Genomic DNA, 19,362 nt, shown 5'->3' with positions numbered 1-19,362 from the left:
GGGAGAGGATGACATCTTTTCTGAGCAGGAAAGTGCCAGAACAAACAAGGGGACAAGGGGCACTGGTGCTGTGCAGAAGGTGCTGAAGTCCAACGGCGCGTACCCATGCGGGGCGGTTTCGCAACCCTGCCCCTGACGTCGGTCTGGCTTATCTCTGCCCCGGGGACGCGGAGCCAGGCAAGCAGCCGTGACAATGGGGCCCGGGCCAGGTGAGCACGGGCTCACACCTTCCCCGTGTGTGAGGGAAGTGCCCACGGAGAGGCTCCTGCCACCCCCGTTCTCGCCGCTTCACCTGCCTACCGTGTGGCCCTGCGATGTGACCCCTGACTGGAAGGCCTCAGATAAAACTGGATCAGCTACCTGCAAAAGGTGACCCAGGCCTGGACCCCCGTTGCCCTTGTCCGAGTGGGAATTCCAACCCACTTACTGGGGCAGGAAAGCATGGGCCCAAAGCAGGGCCTTAGACAGGGCGGGAGCCCGACCGCCAAAGAGCCCCGGGGCGGAGACCGGGAGGCGCGGGGCCTGTGCGCCCACGTACCTGCATGAGCACTTTGAGTCGGTCCAGGGGTGCCGTGCAGGTTCTGGACACAGCCCCGGCCCCACCTCCGGCCACCAGGTGTCTCCACCACATCCCCGTCTGTCTCTCCTCCACCGTGAACTCGTCGGGGACGGTCAGATTCTCACCCACATCAAAGATCTGTGAGGAAGACCAGCCAGGATCAGACAAACAGGTCCTGGCGCCTGTGGCAAAGCTGGCGGCGGACAGCGAGGTCCATAGCGTTCCGCTGTCTAGAACGGCTGACACCCCGAGGAGCCACCCAGGTGCTGAGAACGCCAAGAACTGTGGATAGGACACCGATGCACCCCGCCCCCCTGAGCTCTGCAGGTGGCAAAGCTCTGCTCCTGGCCACAGGCTGTGGAGAGGCCCAGGCACGGGACGTGAGAGCATAGCTGGAAGGAGGCAGTCCCAAGGCCCTGCAGACAGCCTGCCGTGGCTGCCAGGGAGCTCCCGTAAGAACAGCTTGCACCGGCATTTCGGCGGAGGGGCGCCAGGCTGGCTGCGCCGAAACAATCCAGCCAGGGGTAAAAGCCTCCCAAAGCCCGCTGCGTAACCAGATCATGCTGGCGGAACATTATGTAACGCCTCAGCTGCGTACTGCCCTCTCTTCTGAGTGGCATCCTGCCCGGTCAGACAGAGCCAGCTCTGCTCCGGCCCGGGGCTGCAAGCCAGAACCACGGGTCAGCAGTCTACATACTTTCACCTGACGAAGGTGCCAGGTGTGCCCAGAGGGCGAGGCCTGGCCTGGGAACTGCAGAAGACAGAGCAGGAGGACCCCTCGGCCTCCCCCGCCGGAGCTGACAGCCCAGGGGGATCCCACTAAAACCGAGGGGGTGTTTGCAAAGACCAGCAGAGAGGGCCGCACCCCGCACCAACGGGGCTCGAGGGCAGGGGGCAACACGGCCCCTACCAGTGAGGCCCCGAGGGCAGGGGGGCAACACGGCCCCCACCAGTGAGGGCGCCTCTCTGTGCAGTGACAGCTCTGACGAGGAGAAGGAGCAGCACGTGTGGGAAGCAGGGAACACGTTTGTTTGCCACGGAGAGAAACGGCACACAGAACGGGGTGGCGGGGAGAGGACCCTAGCAGCAACACTGCAGCTGTTCCCCGGAGAGCGCCCCTCGCCCCACTCGCGCTGGCTGTGGGAGGGGCGTCTGAAGTGAGCCTTGAAGGACAGGCAGCCCGCGGGGGTGGGCAGGCACCTCTCGCGGAGGGCCCGCGTGTCTGGGGAGCAGTCAGGCCGTCCGGGTGGCCGGAGGGTGGGAGACAGAGGGGCCGTGTGGAGGGCTCTTCGGGGCCAGTAGAAGAGTGGACAGTCTCGCTGTTGCAGGGGAAGCAAGCTGGGACCCCCAGCCCCCACCCCCGGGATGGGGACTGATGCTGGGTGAAGGGGACCCCGTGAACGGACAAGGGAGAAGCCGCCTTTGGGCCGTGGGAACTAGGGGCTCACCGTGGAATGCTTCCAGTACAGGATGATCTCAGGGATGTTCTCCACGGGGTGCAGAAGGTGGTAGTCTCTCCACTCGTTCCAGTCGATGGTCATCGTGCCATTCTTGTCCATGCTGCGAGAGGGACACACGGTTGCCCACGTGTGAACAGGCCCCGCCTGCCCGTCGGCCGCGCTGCCCTCCTCTAGGTGAGCCCGGGGCAGGCCCGCGGCCGCCGAGGAGGGAAAGCACGGTTGGGGGGGTGGGGGGTGATCCGCACGTCACTCTGCACAGAGATGGCACACAGCGGCCCACGAGAACCCCATTCTCATCAGGCACAGAGGTGAGGGAGGGAGGCAGTCACCAGGGGGACGCGGGTACTTACTAGGTGACAGGGCCCCAGAAGTGGCCCGTCCGTATTCTGACAGACAGACAAAGGAGGATGCAGAGGAGAGAGGAGAAACGACACAAGTAAGTGCTCGGAGCAGACGTCAGCGAGACAGCCACACGGCACAGCACGAGGACGCACCCACAGCAGCCAGGGAACGGGCACGGGGGGCTGCTGGCCGGGACCAGCCGGCCCTGGGTCGCAGTGGTGTGGAGGGGCTCAGCCGGGGAAGGAAGCTGCTCCGGGGGCTACTCTGGGCAGCCTCCCCCAGGACCACCGCTCCCCTCTAACCTGCCTTTCGGGGCAGCACGCCTGACTACGGTGTTCTGCCTGCCTTATGGGGAGGGCGGCCACAGGAGCCTCCTCCCTTCACGGCCAGCTGAAGAAGGGTGTTCCTCGCTCACCTTTCACCTACTTGAAACCTCCCCCTCCCCTGGTCTCTTTCGGGGTCACTGGTGATCGGGCACACTTCCAGGTGATTACTGGTTCTCCCAAGGAGAGCTGATCTGGAACCCGGTAAGGGGTTACTCATTCATCCCTTCAAACTACCAGAGGCCAAAGTTCAGAGAGCAGGGTCAGTAGCAATACAGAGAATGACACCAGAGTTAGTGCAAGGACGCTTCTTTCGTCATGCTGTTTCATTACACCAGTTACACAGACGGGCTAAGCACGCACCTCTTGAGAATTTTTTCTGCCTGCTGTTCGGATATCTTGACCCCCAGGTCCCGCAGGGACTGCATGATCTCCTGGGCATCGATGCGCCCTGCAAGAACGGAGGCTGTGACCGCCAGCTGGGCCCGGGCAGCGCCCGAGCCCCGGCCGGCCGGGGGTCCCGAGGCAGCGCTCACCATCGTTCTTTTTGTCCAAACTCTTGAACACCAGCCTCAGTTTCTTCTCGTGATCTTGGAGATAATGGACGAACTCTTCAAAGTCCAGCTGCCCATCGAGGTCTTTATCGCCAGCTTGTACAATTTTCTATGAAACAAAAGTAAGGCCTTGTCCTTTAGCTCATGCACTAGACCTTGTGGGGCCCCGTTCGCAGGAAACAATCGCGCTAACCCGTGAACAGAGCCCTAACGACCCAAGAGGCTTCCCCTGCTGAGTCCCTAAGCCACCACTCCGATCCCCAAGGGCTGGCCAGAACCCAGGCGCGAGCCCACCTTTGCCTTCCTCACAAGCAAAGAGGAAAGGGTGCTCCCCCGCCCCAGGAGCCCTTCAGGCAGAGCCCGGTGGTGGCAGGCTGGGCGAGTTTTCACTGCAATAGTTCTGAAGGCCGGCTCCTCCTCGTGCCGCCAGAGGCAGCCGCTTGGCTCCCCTGCAGCGCTGCGCCTGGCGCTGGGCCCCAGCCCACATGCTCTCGGCCCAGAGAGCCCCGGAGCCCCAGCTCCCCTCAGGAACTCCGCAGCTTGCTCCTTTTCTCCCCGCACGTGGTGGTGTCCCGGAGCAGTCCGGTGGCCAGGGAGAAGGTGTGGGACGGAGCTGGCCCCTGCCAGTGCCTGCACGGCAGAAACACAGCCAGAGAGAACTCGAGGCTGGAGAAGCCGTGAGAGCCACGGGGAGCTATTTCAGGGCATGTGATTGACGGCAGCGCCGGTCTCTGATTGCGGGGGAGCCTGGGGACACGGCCAGCCTCGGCCCCCTCAGCCAGGCGCTGAGCGGCAGGGGAGCCCCACTTAGTTCGGCGTCCTGAGAGGCCGGGAGAGACCCCGCGGCTCTAGGTTCCAACCTGGGTCCTGCTAAGTGCATTATGGCGACCGACCCGCTGAAGCCTCACAATCAAGCTGTAGGAGCAGGTGCTATCGCTTCCCCACTTCACAGAGGAGGAGACAGCAGCTCCGAGAGGTTGAGGCATTTATCCCAGGTCACAGAGCTAGGGAAGTGGTGGGCGAGATTCAAGCCGGGCGTGTTGGACTAGGACCTAGGCCACCTCCCTGGAGATCCTGCTGCCACCCGAAAGGTTAATCTCAAGAAGGTGGGGGACACGCATGAGTCACTCTAACCCAGCAACACCCTGAAAACAGGAACGAAAATCTCCTCAGGAAGATGGTTATAATCTTCCCGTGCTGGCCCGTTCTCTCGGTGAGAACCCACGCGCTATCTGCAAACCAATATGGGTTTCAAGTCTTTAAACCAGTGGGCTTGGAAACCGACAGACTACTGGCTCTCCAGAGATCACCATCGGGCGCTCTCGGGGCCACCTGGCTGCTCCCTGTGATTGCTCAGCCACCCAGGGTGCTAGGAGGTGGCCTGGGCAGGCACCCTGTCACCTAACATGATCCCAAGAACAATGTGGAGGGTGTGGCTGGAATGTGAGACTGATGCTGGTATTTTATCTACTATCTGAAGTTATGTTAACTTCCCAAGACATCTGGGCTCTAGATTTGTGGCAAGAGCGGAAGCAGACTCTCGTGCCGTTCAGGGAGGAGGAGAATGGCAGGAATAAAGCTCTCTGGTATCTCGTGCCCCGCCACCAACGCAAACCATACGCCTCACTGGGGTGGGCGTGCTGTGATACAGGCGTGCTCAGGACTGCATTTTTCGAAATCGTCTCCCACTCCCTGCTTCTACTTCGGAACCATCGGACCTATTTCTGTCTCCTTCCCAGGACACACAAATCAGCACCCACTGCACACCACCTGACCTCTGCCCCCACGGATGCTCGGGGACGGCATGGGACCGGATTAACAGAGACGCTGGGGCAGCCTTTTTCAGGAGGCGAGCGACCTCCACAGTCTGTAGCTCTTTCCCCATCTTTAAAATGGTAATGATGTCTGCCGCCTCCCTGCTCCAAAGGGGCGCCTGGGAGGCTCCCCACACCTCACACGCTGGATTGTTCCACCCAGGGCACAGCCGGCCCAGCTCCAGCCTCTGCAGCTCAGGTCCCAACGCCTGGGCCTCCTGTGAGAAGCCTCTCCCCTGCTGTGTCCTCCTGGCCTCCCCGCTCCAGCTCGCAGCAGCTGGACTGTACCCCCTTCTCAGGAAACCCTCTCCCGCCCCCAACGAGAGAATTCCTTTCCATCTCTGCTACAAGCGGCTTCCCTATCATTCAAACCCTATAATTCCAGACCTGGAAGTCACACGAAAGCCAGTCATTCCCGTGAAGTAGCCCTTTCACCAGCTACGGCCACACGACAACCGGAGAAAAAACGCTCCCGTATCACAGGCGACCCCCTGCCAGCACTCATCCATTCACCTAACTATCTGCTGAAATACGCGCTGCCTTTCTGGGCGCCGCCCGGCTGGCCCGGCCCCTGCACACACCTGCTTCCACTGGCGGAAGGTGGAGAACTCCTGGGAGGGGATAAAGACACTGAGTTTGAAGATGGACTTCAGCTCGGAGGGAAGGCCCTTGGACTCGAAGTACTGGAACTCGGTCTGGGCCTCCCCGATGAGCGGCACGTACAGGCACAGGCACAGCATGCTGGCGGAGAGAGCCGGTGCTGAGAGCCGGTGCTCAGCGGAGGCTGCGAGAGCGGTTCTGGCAGCGTGGAAAACGCAATGCTGCCGGCCGGCAAACTGCGCAGGATGGGCAGGGGCCCGGCTGTCATTGGCTGCTCAGGCCCCGCCCTTCCACTTAATTGAAAAAAACTGGGTCCTAAGTCCAGCCAGCAGCCAATGAGCACAAAGCCCGAGATTGCTCAAGAGGGAGACGTAAAGATCAGGACTGCCGTCACGCTCCCAGCCCCTCCCTCGGAGGGAGCGGCGGGTTTAACTCTTCCAAGACAGGCAGTGCTTGCCGCCTGCCCAGTCCAAACAAACCTTCACCCTCGGCTGCCAAGCGCGCCAAGTGAACAAACAGCCGTCTCCCACAAGGTCCCCAAACACGTCACACAATACGGCGAGCTTCTCCCCTTCGCCAGTCATTCCCAACAGAAAAAGTGGATGCAGGGGCCGGGGCAGGGGGCCATGTCCCCAGCCACCCGTGAAGTGGCTACGCAGCGGCCTCGTCATCCGCGGCGGCAGGCCGAGCCCTGGATTCAGGCTGCCGTGGCTCCACGGCTTTCTCGGCACAGCTCCCACCAGCCCCAGTGACCCCTCCCGGGCCACTCCACGTGTGAGCACCTCGGAGCTGACACGGTGGGGCCAGCAGCTTCCCAGCCTGCGACTGAGCTGTTCGACACAGACGTGTGACACTTGACATCAATTGGAATGAAAAGCTCAGTTTCTTGGTGGCAGAGCCACAGCCCGAGTGCTCCACAGCTGCTGGCACTCCGCATGGCCACCATCACAGAAAGTTCTAGAACGCCCCTTTGAGGTGAGGGTGAGAGGACATCTCAGGTCCTGCGAAGCCACGATCTGCTCTTCATTTTGGGGCGATCCCCTGGGAGAAGCCTGCGATCTCCACCTCCTCCCCTCCCCTCCCCACGGAAAGTGTCAGAGACTCCAGCTGCGGAGGAAGAGACGTCACGGCGACGACGCGACAGGAAGGAGGCGGCGGCCCGCTCCTGCCGCAGCGCACCGCTTCCTAATATAGACCGACTCGCACCCGCGGAGGGCAAGCGCGGACCGCCACCCTGTGGGGACCAACCGGAGTAAGGGGAATTTCTTACCACGCTAAAAAGCTCTTTGTGAAGAGCTTGAAAAAGGGATTTTAAAAATAAGATGCTGAAGCATGCTAGCAGCACAGCATGAAGCAGATGTCACGAACTCCTAGGACATGCCTGCCTTTCTAAAAGGGACCTGGTGCTGCGTCTCTGCAGACAGACCTTGGGCTTCACTAGGGCCGTGGGTGCAGAGGCAGCTCAGGCCGAGTCCCACCTAAATCAACCCCAGGACACATCGCTGTCTCTTGAGCTGTCTGATCCAGAATGTTCTGTCTTTTGGGGCTATTTTTATCTCTATAGCTGGGATCCTTGAAGGCAGGAGGCTACTGTTTCCAGCGTTGGCACCTCCTGGTGCGCAGGGAGCCCCAGCCTTGACCACGGAAGGTGCCGGATGTAAGCAGCTTCTGAATGAGGTGGGCCTGGCAGGCCTCGGAGACCCTAATCTCACCCACCCCAACAAGGTGATGTATTATTATTATTTTAATGGAGGCTCACATTCACAAATAAAAGCTTAAGTTTAAGATGCTACTGTTCCTTCGTTAAATTATTCACATTTGCTCCTGAAACAAAAATAAATTACTGAGAGCCGTTGAAGTATCTCATTTCAGTGATGGCTGCAGTCATTCCAAACAGCAAATATTCTGACCAAATAAAGAGTCAACTGGAGCTGTTCATTTCCTAATACACTGTATTTTTCAAATAATTTTGGTTACTGTACCCCTGAGTTTTTTTCTTTTTGCACCACTGTCCCACGATGTATTTACAAGACAAATCTGAGGACAGATTGGAAAACAATACCGAATATAAGGGAAACCTGTATTCAATATATAAGGGAAAATTATTACAACAGGACTCCAATAAGAGCCATTATTTTCTAGAAAAAATAGAATAGAATTTCCTTGATTATAACAAAGCTCATTACTTTCCAGACCAATGGTCTCAGGAAATGTTCTCTGCAAAATTCTGTGCGTGCCTGCCAAGGTGTTATTTTTTCGATGCCAATGCTAATCCGATTCCGACGTTAATTTTTAAACGCCGTTATAACTTATTGGTACGATGCAGCTGTGATCAAGTCCAGCGGAATGCCAACCCTGGACAAAGGCAAAGTGGCGTTTAACAACCCCCCCCACCGAGTTCCAGTCACCCCACAGTCCATTTTCACAGAGAGACCATGGATTCTTCCTTCCAAGGTAAGCTGATCTCCAGGTGCCCAGTGTCCGGGCTACATGCTTTCTCCCTGGAATCATCCAGGGCCTGGCTCTCATGACAACAGCCACTTAAAACAGCACCCAAACCCGACACGGCCAAAAGGAGATTTCAGAATTGGCTTCCAAAGAGCTGCCTGTCAGGTGACACTGAGCACTGCGGGGGCAGCACCCCAAACTGGACGGTGGCAGGTGTGTGGGAGGGGCGGAACCCGAGCAAGTTGAAGCTTAGCCTCAGCTGAAAACCAGCCACCAACAAACGTGTCCGTGTTGCTCCTCCCGAGCGCATACCAGGAAAACAAGCCGGGAAGGCTCACGCGGGGCTGGTGTTCGTCCTGCTGCTTCGCACCAGCGCAGGCTCTTTAAGCCCCCACGGACCTCGCTGTCTCTCCCCCTCCTCTCACCCACCCTTCTTCTCTGCGCTCTAATTCTAATTTTGTGACCCAGATCTATTTTTGTTTCCTCTCCGTAGCGATGAGCATTCGGGAACAGTGACAGCAGCTCCAGATCCCACCCAATTTAGTGGCGTCGGGTTTCATCGACTGTGCACCGGTCCTCCCAGAGCATCTTCTCATCCTCAGACTGGCAATGGCACCACAAGCCTTCCTGGTTCTACCGCTCTGCTTCGTGCCCGCAAAACAGGTGCTTCCGGTAGGTGCCAGAATACCGAGAGCAAGGCCAGGGCAGGTAGACTGCCTTAGGGAGTGCAGCATTAGGTCATAAAGTATCCCCCCCTCCTCTGCGATGACTCAGGGCAGGCCACAATATTAATGTGCGAAGGAGCCTTGCCAGCGGTGTCAGGTAGCTCTAGCCCCACCCACCCCCACCCACCCGCACAGCTCTCCACAACCTCATTTGCTGCTGGGGCCACAGTGTCATTTGACCGTCGGGTTGCCATGGCAGCCCAGGGTAGCCGGTTTCCAGTGAAACCTGCCTGCACTTGGCAATCAGACAAACAATAAACAAAACTCTCTGGGCTTCCGAGAAGACAGCCCCTCAGGATCTGAACGCCCCGGCTGCCGCTGAGGGCACCTCCCACTCCAGACTAAGGGCCTTCTTCTCCAACAGCAGATTAACTGTCAGGTGAAGATAAAGGGGAAACTGGAACAGTTCCTAGAAAAAAAAACTCACGGCCACCTGACTCACTCGCAGACATATTTAGACAGAGGAAGTGAGAGCCAAAGAGAGTCGTGCAGCTGGGAAACTGAGAAGCCTGAGAACCAGCGTGAACTTCTCTCCGAGGCCCCCATAATGTCTGGGGAGCCTCTTCCTGAGAGAGAGGGTGAGGCCAGGCCCCAGCGGCCACGAACCCCGAACGAAGCCCACCTTCAACGGCAGCTGTGCCGGGAAAGGGCGTGAGGGCTGCAGAACCGTCCCCGCTGTTCCCAGACTCCCTTTACCTGCCTTTCTCGAGGCCACACTGCCCAGGAGTGCTTGCTTTCTCGCTTCGGACCAAACCAGCTGATCCATCCCCCTCTTGGGGCTCCCCCCAGCCCTCCGCAGCCAGCTGACCCATCTCCCTTCTCAATCACTGAAAGGTGTGGGTCTCAGGCCCAGGCCCCCTCAATCTTGATCCTAAGGAACAGCGGGCCAGGAACGAAGCTGTTCTGAACAGAAAGTTCTGATGCCAGGCCTCCCCGGGTAAGGGCTGGCAGGAGGTGCCCGTATGAGTCTGGGACACGGCGGAGTTCATTATTCAAGTCATGAGCAGGTGACTTGAGAAGGGAGCCAGCCAGCCCCGAAACTCCTTGGCCACAAGGCAAGCTAATCTGTAGATAAAAGTTCCTGCGGAGAGATCCTGCCAGCGCCGTGTCTGAGCTCATCCGAAATAATGCAAAGGTGGGACGTGGCACCCCTCGGAGCACATCTCAAGCATAATGCAGGCTCGGAGACCCTGCCGACCAGGAGGAGCGCACTGCAGACTAAGTCTTCTCAGCGCTCCATCTTAAAAGACAGCAAAAGTAGTTGCATCCAAGGTCCCTCCCACTTAGCCAAGGAAAAACAAACATTTAAACATTTATCTTTTACATGTAGCAATTCAATTCAACGGACATTTTTTTTTCTTTTAGAAATCTATTGCTGGACACAGGGTCGAATCTCCTTCTCTAGTTGATTTTTATCCTGAGAAAGGAGATTCAAAATCACCAAAGCTCAGGAAGTGAACAAGGTCACGCCTACTGCACGCTGGGTAAATCTCAGCCCCACAGCTTTTCTGTCCTAGTCCTGGGAACTCCGCTGGTCCCAATACAAACTGCTTTCTCAAGGGGAAGCGAGGTGACACAGGGTGCAGCCCCAGACAGACTAGGGTGAAACCCCACCTCCACCCCCCCTTAGCGGTTTAACCCTGGGCAAATAAATTACTTACCCCGGCCGCACCTCAGCTTCCTCACCTATGAAATGGGGGTGCCACCACTCACCCCAGCTCTTGTGTAGATCAGACGATAACCCACACACAGGACACGAGATGGGTGGGGGGCCCTGGCACTCCGCAGACCCGCAGACCCAAGAGAGGCAAGGGCCTCTGCACCCCGAAACTCCAGCCTCTCCTCTGACCACCCCCTTCCTTCCAGACCCAAAGGTCCTCTGCCCCCCAAGGCCAGGGGTCTGACCTTCCGGAGGCAGGGCGGTCTGGCCCTGCCCAGCTCCGGGCTGTGGGCTTCAACTTTGAAAGTCCATTCTGTGGCCTGCTTAGCTCGGCCCCCCCTGAATTATTCAGATACGCTGAGGCATAAGACAGGCTGCAGTTGTTTGTCCCTCACTTTCCGATGGCTTTCTGGGGACAAACTGACAAATCAAATCAAAGGCAAATCTTCCGTTGCTTTCCACCTTCCCCAGTGGCCATTACTTTCCACCTTCCTGCCCCAGTGGCCACACTGAAGTGGTCGTAATAGGACAGTAAAGCTTTTACAGGAGCCACGGGAAAATTCTGGGCTGCAGATTTCCATTTCTTTATTGTCTAACTCTTCTTCCCCACCCCCAGCACCACACAGACTGATTCACAACTCCGCTCTTCCTCCCCACACTCCAGTTTTGTTTTTCCAGGAAAATGTTCCTAGACCGGTCCCTCCACTGGGGGGGGGGGGCCTCCTGAGGTTGCCATTACCTTAGGAAACTGCTCTGCAGGTCCGACCACCAGCAAAATGGTGGGTCTCCTTTCTGCGGTCTCAGCCCTGCCGTCCTGTTTCCCCAAAAAGCTCGACATCTGGTCTCCCCGAGCAGGAGCCGGGCTGCCTCTGACTTCCTTATCGGCCCCCTCTCTGGAGCCTTGGCACCCGGCCCTAGGGAGAAAGCTACACAGAAAACGCCACAGCATCTGCAGCATCGCGGCTTCCTTCCTCCCAACGTCGCTGACGGTGACTGGTCACTTTGGAGGAGGAATGTCACCACAATACCAAGGGTCGCTGGCTACACGGCCGCTGGGAGGGCCGGCCCGGGGAGCTGCAGGGCCGGGAGCTCGGCATGCAGCGGCTGTCTCCTGCTCTTTCAGACCTGCCAGCACCGCCGCCGTGCCCGGCCTGAGAAACAGCTCCCTCTCCCAGAGCCCCGCCGGCTTGCTGGCAGCGAGTGCGGAGCAGCTGGAGCTTCTTCAATAAAAACTCACTTCTGGAGGTGGATGGTTAACAAATGTTTGCCTTTTTCAAAAAAAGAAAAAAAAGCCGTCGCCCAACAGACCTCTCCCGGAGGCAGAAGCAACTTTGAGCTCCCGATTATTCAACTGTCCTCGCTGAACTAATGATCATCACAGAAGCGAGGACCCGAGCATCCAGCCTGCATTCTCACTGCAGCAGGGCGCGGCCAATCACCTCTGCCGACACTACCAAGTTCATTATCCCAACCAGCAACATCCCTCCAATCACAGGCAGCCGATTCCCTGCCTGCAGCCCGGCACTTCTGCAGGGAGGTGCCCATGGCAACCTCCGAATGAGCTTCCCGGCTCGCTGAACGCAGCCCGAGCTCGCGCGTTCGGAAGAGCCCAACTTTCTCCTCTTCTCCCGGGTTGTTTCTGGGATGGCATTCACCATCGAGTTTTACATGGTCAAGAGTCCTTGACAACGTTTCCCAAGACACCTAGCAACATTTCCCCTTGATCCACGATCCCATTCTCTCCCACCACGTGTAACACAACGCACACCATAGCATAGCTACTTCTCCCGGTGAGCTGCTTGGAGACAGGGACCAAGCCACAGATTTTTCTCCCTCCAGCGCCCAGCACCAGGCACAGATTAAGCCTGCAGACTAAAGTGAGTAAGTGACTATGAACACAAGGGAATGAATCGTTGCTCAACTGCTGCTTATTTTACTAGCAGACACATTTACTAGCAGGGACCCACGACTGCCATCCCTCACGAAGGTGACCCTTTGATGCAGTGTTCATAACCATTATTTTAAAAACACAAACGTGAAAAGAGTTTAACAAACTGTGGAAGGGTATTATGCTTCTTCTATGTGCTGCTATGAGCCTGCACGTCAGTAAAACCTCTCTGAAGAGCGATTTAGTCACAGCTCCCAACGTTTTAAAAGCACAAACCCACCCTCACTGGTGTGGCTCAGTGGATAGAGCGCCAGCCCGAGAACCGAAAGGTGCCCATTCGATCCCCAGGCAGGGCGCAAGCCTGGGTTGCGGACCAGGTCCCCAGCTGGGGGCTTGCTAGAGGCAACTGACCCATGTGTCCCTCACACACTGAGGTTTCTCTCCCTCTTTCTCCTTCCCTTCCCATCGCTCTGAAAACAAATAATAGCTTAAAAAAAAACAAACCCACAAACCCTTTGACGGAGCAGTCCCACAGTTCCACCGGTAAGTAATCTGTCCTGCAGATACATTCGCACACTCGAGAAGCTGCATACACACATACCCGACACGTGTGTGATCAAATATACCGGCGTTTTTTGCAGCCTTGTTTCTAACAGCCCAAGTCTGGCAACAACGTGGAGTGCTCTAGCAGGGGGGTGGGGACATAAGCTAGGGCACACCCACACAATGGAACCCTAGGCAGCTGTTCCAAAGGATACGGCAGCTCGTTACCTACTTTGTGGAAAACAATGTAAATGAAGCGGCTTCCCAATGGAGGCGGGGCTGCCGCCCCAGGGGGCTGCCTTGCAGGTCTCACTCCTCAAACCCTCAGAATGGTAAAACTGGGCAAATCAACCTTCGGGCTGGGCCTAAAGCAACGCTGTATTCCAAACAACTACATGTTATGACTGCCTGACCGAAAATTAAAGACATCTGTAGAATTAGCGTGTAAGTTTATCTGCGGGTCTAGAAATTCCTTCCTGGGCTTATTAGCGCCCACAGAAATGCCTTCCTCCTATTCATGTAACCATGCTCCTTCCCTTTCTCGTAAATACCCTTTGCTTTTACCTCCTAATCGGATCACTGTTTGGGTTTCTGCCTGAATTAGTGCTTCCGAATAGCCGTTCCTTTGGATCTCGGATAAACACTTGGCGTCTCTCACTTTTATTTTTAAGTTACCACTCTAAAGGAATGGTCTGAAAATATCCTGCTAAATGGAGAAAGCAAGGTGCAGAAGAAACGGGGTAGTACGCGGCCATTGATTTCTGAGCTTGTACACATGAAGGGCATCTCTGGAAAGACACGCTAAAGCTGAAGAGAGGGTTTGGGGGCAGGGAGGGAACTTGGGGGTTCGAGGGGAGAAAGGCAGATGGAAGGTTTACTTTCACGGAACATCCTCATATCATGTGAAACTGAATCAAGCATGTATGACCAGGCTCACACACATATAGCAATTATCACACACACACACACACACAGCACAGCAAAGTGGCCAAGCTAAGAATGACCTTATCTAAAAACAGTTGGGGCCCTGGCTGGTTTGGCTCAGTGGGCTGAGTGCTGAAAGACCGCCAGTTCGATTCCCAGTCAGGGCACATGCCAGGTGCCCAGCTGGGGGTGTGTGAGAGGCAATTAATTGATGTCTCTCTCCCTCTCTAAAAAGAAATAAAATCTATAAATAAATAAATTAATAAATAAATTAATTAATTAAATAAAAGCAGTTTTGTATGTTGATTAAATGTATAGTCTTTGGAGCCAGACCCCAGGTTCAGGTTCAAGTCCTGGCCATGACTTACTAGCTGTGTGATCTTGGTCAAGTTACTTTACCTCTCTGTGCAAAACGGAAATAGTAACAGAACCATACTGTTACTTCATAGAGTTGGTTAAAGGCTAAATTAGATATGTAAGGCTCTTAGAACAGAACATAGAGCATTCAATAACCACACAAAAAGGGGCTCTGTCAATAAACCTGACAATCTCAGCAACCCAGAGTAACCGCACCAACAGTCTGAACCGGGGCATACCATGGCGGGTAGTCATGCCCAGACCTACAGCTTCCTGAGCAAAGGTCAGTCTTAAGCTTAAGTGAGCCCTGTCCACTGTTCTTATACATCCAGGATAATATGTCTTTGAAAAGTCAGAGTAATTTTCTTCTCCAGACCCCCGGCGGCAAACGCTGGCACCAGAGCACAGACCGCAGAACCCCTCGCTGTCATCTGGCTGCCCGCACAACATCTCTGTGTGCTGTAGGTGTGAATTATTAACTAGCCCGTCCCACCAATGTAAAAGAAGTATGTGCTTCTCCACTTTGCCTTTTATCCAACCCTTGAGATTGCCCGGCTTCGCTTTCTCCCGCCTCCTTAATCTGCCCCCAGCGTTTTCCGTGTAACCCTCTCCAGGCCTTTGTCTTGGACTCCAGTGTATAAAATAAGCTGTGAAGCTGCAATTCTCCGGAGCATTTTCTCAATCCCTTCAACACTCGCTTCCGGGCATGTCCTCAAAAAGTTGGCTTAAAAAACTCTTACAAAACTTTTCTACAGGTTTCGGACATTCTCTCGTAACTGTTAGGGATTTTATGATCATTGTCTAGAAAATGACTGTGAGTTCATGCAACTGATTAGTTTTTTTGCTTTGTTTCCTTTGTTTTTAAATTGGGCGCTGCCCCCAATGATCTTTTATTTGTAGCCTGCCCTTCATCTGGTCATCTTTTCAGTTTCTTTTTTCCTCAGTTTATGAGTGTCTCTGTGTGCCCGGGTCACTGGCTCCTTTAACAAAGGAAACCCAGAGGGATCAGAAAGCATAGTCAGCAACAAGGGGGCTGCTTCGCAAATAAGGAGTTCTAATCCTGTTAAAGAGAAAAATCATAGGTCCAAAACAGTGTCACTGGTGCTAAAAGCCCATGATACCAAACCTAGATTTAATACTTGATCTAATTGCTGTTTAAACCCCTCCCACAAACACAACCTTAGTCACCCAGTCTGGAATTTTCTGGTCAGGCACCAGCAAGGTGTTATGTTACCTGGGCCGGCTCCACGGTGGCCCCTGTAAGAAGAGGCACTAGATGATGTGCGTGGTAAAACCCTTGCCATCCACCCCTCGAAGATGTTCTCGTCTAAAAACTATCCTTCCTTTTCCTTTGTTAATAGTTCCCTTGCCTGCCACCCTTCTTCCTTTAAAAACCTTCCATTTTTGGCCCTGGCTGGGGTGGCTCAGTGGACTGAGTGCCAACCTGTGAACCAAAGGGACACGGGTTCAACTCCCAGCCAGGGCACATGCCTGGGCAGCAGGCCAGGTCCCCAGTAGAGGGCGCACCCGAGAGGCAACCACAGGGAGAGAAATTGGTGTTTCTCTCCCTCTCCTCCCTCCCTTCCCCTCTCTAAAAATAAACAAATAAAAACAAACAAACAAAACCCCCCACAAACTTTAAAAACCTTCCATTTTGTACAGCCCCCTGGAGACCCCTTCTAGTTGCTAGATGGGACACTAAATTGCCTAATAAAGCTAATTAGATCTCCAAATTTACTCAGTTGAATTTTTTTTTAAGATTTTATTTATTTATTTTTAGGGAGAGAAGGGAGGGAGAGAGAGAGAGAGAGAGAGAGAGAGAGAGAGAGAGAGAGAGACATCAATGTGCGGTTGCTGGGGGTTATGGCCTGCAACCCAAGAATGTACCCTGACTGGGAATCGAACCTGGGACACTTTGGTTCCCAGCCCGCGCTCAATCCACTGAGCTACGCCAGCCAGGGCTGAAGTTTTGTTTTTTAACAATACTAAGAAGAGCCTGTCCAGGGCCAAAACCCCAAACTAAACAAGTAACCCTTTCATGAAGACAAATCTTGTCTTTATGAACCAAACAGAAAGTCCGGCAGAATGGAGGAGGCAGGGAAGTCTTGGGCCCCCGTCGACAGACACGAGAGAAATCCTGTGTTTACCTGGTCACTGGCTTTTAACTTAGTGGACTCGTTCACACCGCAGAACTGAGTTATGAATTCAGGGGGTTCCAGCCTAGATGGCGTTACAGGGACCGATTCGCCTTCCTGCCAATGACAATTGAACGTCCAGACCGAACACGTGAAATGATGGTTTTCCAGACATTGGGCCACTGCAGGCGACGAAGGACGGTGACTCTCGGGGGAGGTATACAGATGAGCTGAGCCCACAGCTGCCCCAGCTCCCTGGCTGGAGTTTCCAGGCTGCAGGAGAGAGGGCGGGCACGCAGGCAGAGCCCAGCAGTTCCCCATGTTGAAGAGGCGGGGGCAGGGGGCAGGGGGCACCCGAGTTTCCAGGACCCAGCACTGAGCAGGAGGGAGCTGCAGAGACGTGCAAGAGACGTAGACCTGCTCGGCCCCCCAGAGCCATACATAGCGCACGCATGTGAGGGAACAGCCTGAGGGTGGGAAAAGAACCAGGGATCCCGACACAAAGGACAGTTCCTGTTCCCACCACCAGCCCGAGGAGAAACCCTTTAACAGAGGAAGGTTCGGAAAGGGCACTCAGAAGGTTTAGCCTCAGCAGCGAGACAAAACTAGCCGCACACTAAATGCTGCCCTTGCCTAACAGAACTTTTTAAAAAGCCCTAAAAGGCTCAAACTGTTTCCAAATAAATGCATCCCGGAATAAAGCTCAACAACATTTACGGGAACACAAAAATACCCAGGAACCAAAAAGATAAGATCCAATAAAGAATTAACAGGAATGCACGTGGGCCAGAGTGGATCACTTGGTGGGAGCATCTTCCCGTAAACCAAAAGGTCGCGGGTTCAATTCCCAGCCAGGCATGTACAGCACTTAGGTTGCGGGTTTGGTTCCAGCTGGAGCGCATACAAGAGGCAACCAGTTGATGTTTCTGTCTCACATCGATGTTTCTCTTTCCCCTTCCCAGTGGGAACCCTGAGGAGCTGCCCAGGTACAGCTGGCCCCAGAGCATCACGGGGCGTCTTATAAAACAGGGCGGAAGGCTCTCCCACGACTCCCTCCGGAGCAGCGCTCAGCGTCTCAGGTCTACCAGTTTCCCTACTTGCTTGCTCCCTACCTGTCTTAGAATTCTTTTCAGAAGACATGCTGTCAAAGGGACAACTATTTTTTTTTTTTTTACACTGAGAAATGAAGCCAGATTCTATTTGACAGAGAGCCAGACTGACTTGAAGGCGAAGGCTGGCTGGGCCAATTAGGTCACATGGAGGACATTTTTGTATGAATTTGACTCATACGAATGAGTCAAATCTGCAGACTAAGGCTTTGAGCAAAACCAAAACCAGAACCAAAACTGACGAAAACATCCAAAGCAGATGTACCATATGCCAGTAATTATATCTCTGCAGCTCTTAAACTTATGACACAGATGTGTGGATGCCAACTTGGATACGTTCAAGAAGGTATCTGTTTCCGAGATTCTCTCAGGACAGTACGGGGACAAGAGTCTGAAGGGTCTCTTCCAACGGATACGTGGCAGCGACTTACTGTTTCAGAGGCACAGCTGCAGCAGGTGACCACCCCCACCCCGAACGGGAATCAGCGGATGCTAGGATGCTAGGATGCTAGGCGCCGTCCCGCGCAGCCCTACGGCAGCCAGCCGGGTTTCAGGGCGGCAGGCAGGACCAAGGAACACCTTTCTGCCCGTGACTCAGCCCCGATTAGACAATGGAGGGGAGCCAAGCACTCGGGTCGTTTGGCACAGAGGAAACCAAGGCATTGAAGATAACTGCCATGATAACTGCCTTTAATCTTTTTTGTTTATTTGTTTCCTCCCGGCCCCCATCCATTTATTAGAGAGAAAGACAGAGAGGGAGAGAGAGGGAGAGAGGGAGGGAGAGGGAAAGAGAGAGAAACATCAGCCTGTTGTCCCATTTACCCACGTCCCCATTCGTGGACGCACACAGGTACCCTGACCAGGGACTGAACCTGCAACGTGGGCACATCGGGATGACCCTCTCCGGACAGGCCCTGAAATCCTCTTACTCTGTTTCTGTTTCAGGAATTAAAACCAGAAGTTCTGGCTTTGGCAAAAACTCCCTGAAGAAAAACTCTTGTGAATGTGGAAGAGAAAGAGAAACGTGTCACAGAGAAAACAGTCTCTTGGATGGCGTCTGTTTTCTCCTGGTGGGAAGCCAGTCCCGTCAAGGTCCGAAGTTCAAGGTCTACCAACGAAGATGTCTTTTTCTTTTATCTAAAAGAAATTGGAAGTGTACAAAAGTAACCTAGCTTTAGCTGGGTGAAGTGCAGGATTTTGAGTTGTAACATGGGAAGTTCTGCAGAAGCGAGAGACCCCCTAGAAACACAGTAAAATCTCTCCTTTTTCTGCTCTTAGAAGAGCATGATCCTCTCTCGGATCACACACGTGTCACATACAAGGGGTGGGGGAAAAATACGGTGTTGAGGCTGGCACGGAAAACCCAGTCACCTAAAATGATCAGAAAATTTTCAACGGATCCAAAAGGGACCGGCGGGAGCCACACCACCCGCCCATGTTCAGCCTGCTTACGGCGGCCACTTGATCTCACTTGCGCCTTCCCTTGTCCTATGGGAAAAAGCAACCCAAGCAGACGTATTAAAGCAACACTAAATGTTTTTGGTTCCTTACAAGTGATTTCAGAATCATACGCCAAAACTGAGATGGCCCCAGTGAGTGCAAACAGCTCTCAGCAGCTGCTTGCTCGGCACTAGAGGAGGACAGTAGAGACCAGAGCGGGACAGGGGTACGGGACCCACCCCACAGCTGCCTTCAGGGTGAGAAGGGCAGCCGGAGCCGTAAGTGTATGAATAACTGGTTTCAACCAAGCCAGCTCTTAGGAACAATTCAGAAAAGGCTTTCTTTAGCTTTACCAGATACTACTACCTTTACTTTTTCTATAGTTTAAAGAGACTCTAGCACGAAGAATACACTTAAGATGTGAATAAAAAAGGGGGGAAAAAGGGAGCCCTGGCTGGTGTGGCTCAGTGGATTGAGTGCC

The 19,362-nt window shown here is 54.6% G+C and overlaps 1 protein-coding gene across 6 annotated transcripts in view; it reads right to left on the bottom strand.

Annotated features, from left to right (window-relative positions):
- Window positions 1-19,362, bottom strand: part of SLC25A25 (solute carrier family 25 member 25) — a 33,284-nt gene that overhangs the window by 4,448 nt on the left and 9,474 nt on the right. The window contains exons 1-6 of one of the 6 annotated variants that reach the window (XM_045845966.1): window positions 11,225-11,860; window positions 3,221-3,347; window positions 3,048-3,135; window positions 2,370-2,405; window positions 2,008-2,119; window positions 539-697 (exon numbers count right to left, since the gene is read on the bottom strand). In XM_045845966.1, the coding sequence (XP_045701922.1) occupies window positions 539-697; window positions 2,008-2,119; window positions 2,370-2,405; window positions 3,048-3,135; window positions 3,221-3,347; window positions 11,225-11,443 (741 nt within the window). In that variant the 5' untranslated portion in view covers window positions 11,444-11,860. Of the gene's footprint in view, window positions 1-538; window positions 698-2,007; window positions 2,120-2,369; window positions 2,406-3,047; window positions 3,136-3,220; window positions 3,348-5,633; window positions 5,899-11,224; window positions 11,861-19,362 lie in introns of those variants that run through there. The other 5 variants (XM_045845970.1, XM_045845965.1, XM_045845969.1 and 2 more) reach the window with 5 other exon arrangements.

This window comes from Phyllostomus hastatus, unplaced genomic scaffold (genome assembly GCF_019186645.2).
Source record: "Phyllostomus hastatus isolate PE091 unplaced genomic scaffold, TTU_PhHast_1.1 phas_contig_495, whole genome shotgun sequence".
Taxonomy (NCBI): domain Eukaryota; kingdom Metazoa; phylum Chordata; class Mammalia; order Chiroptera; family Phyllostomidae; genus Phyllostomus; species Phyllostomus hastatus.
The sequence above is the reverse complement of the archived record's forward strand: the minus strand, read 5'-3'. Positions and strand labels throughout refer to the sequence as shown.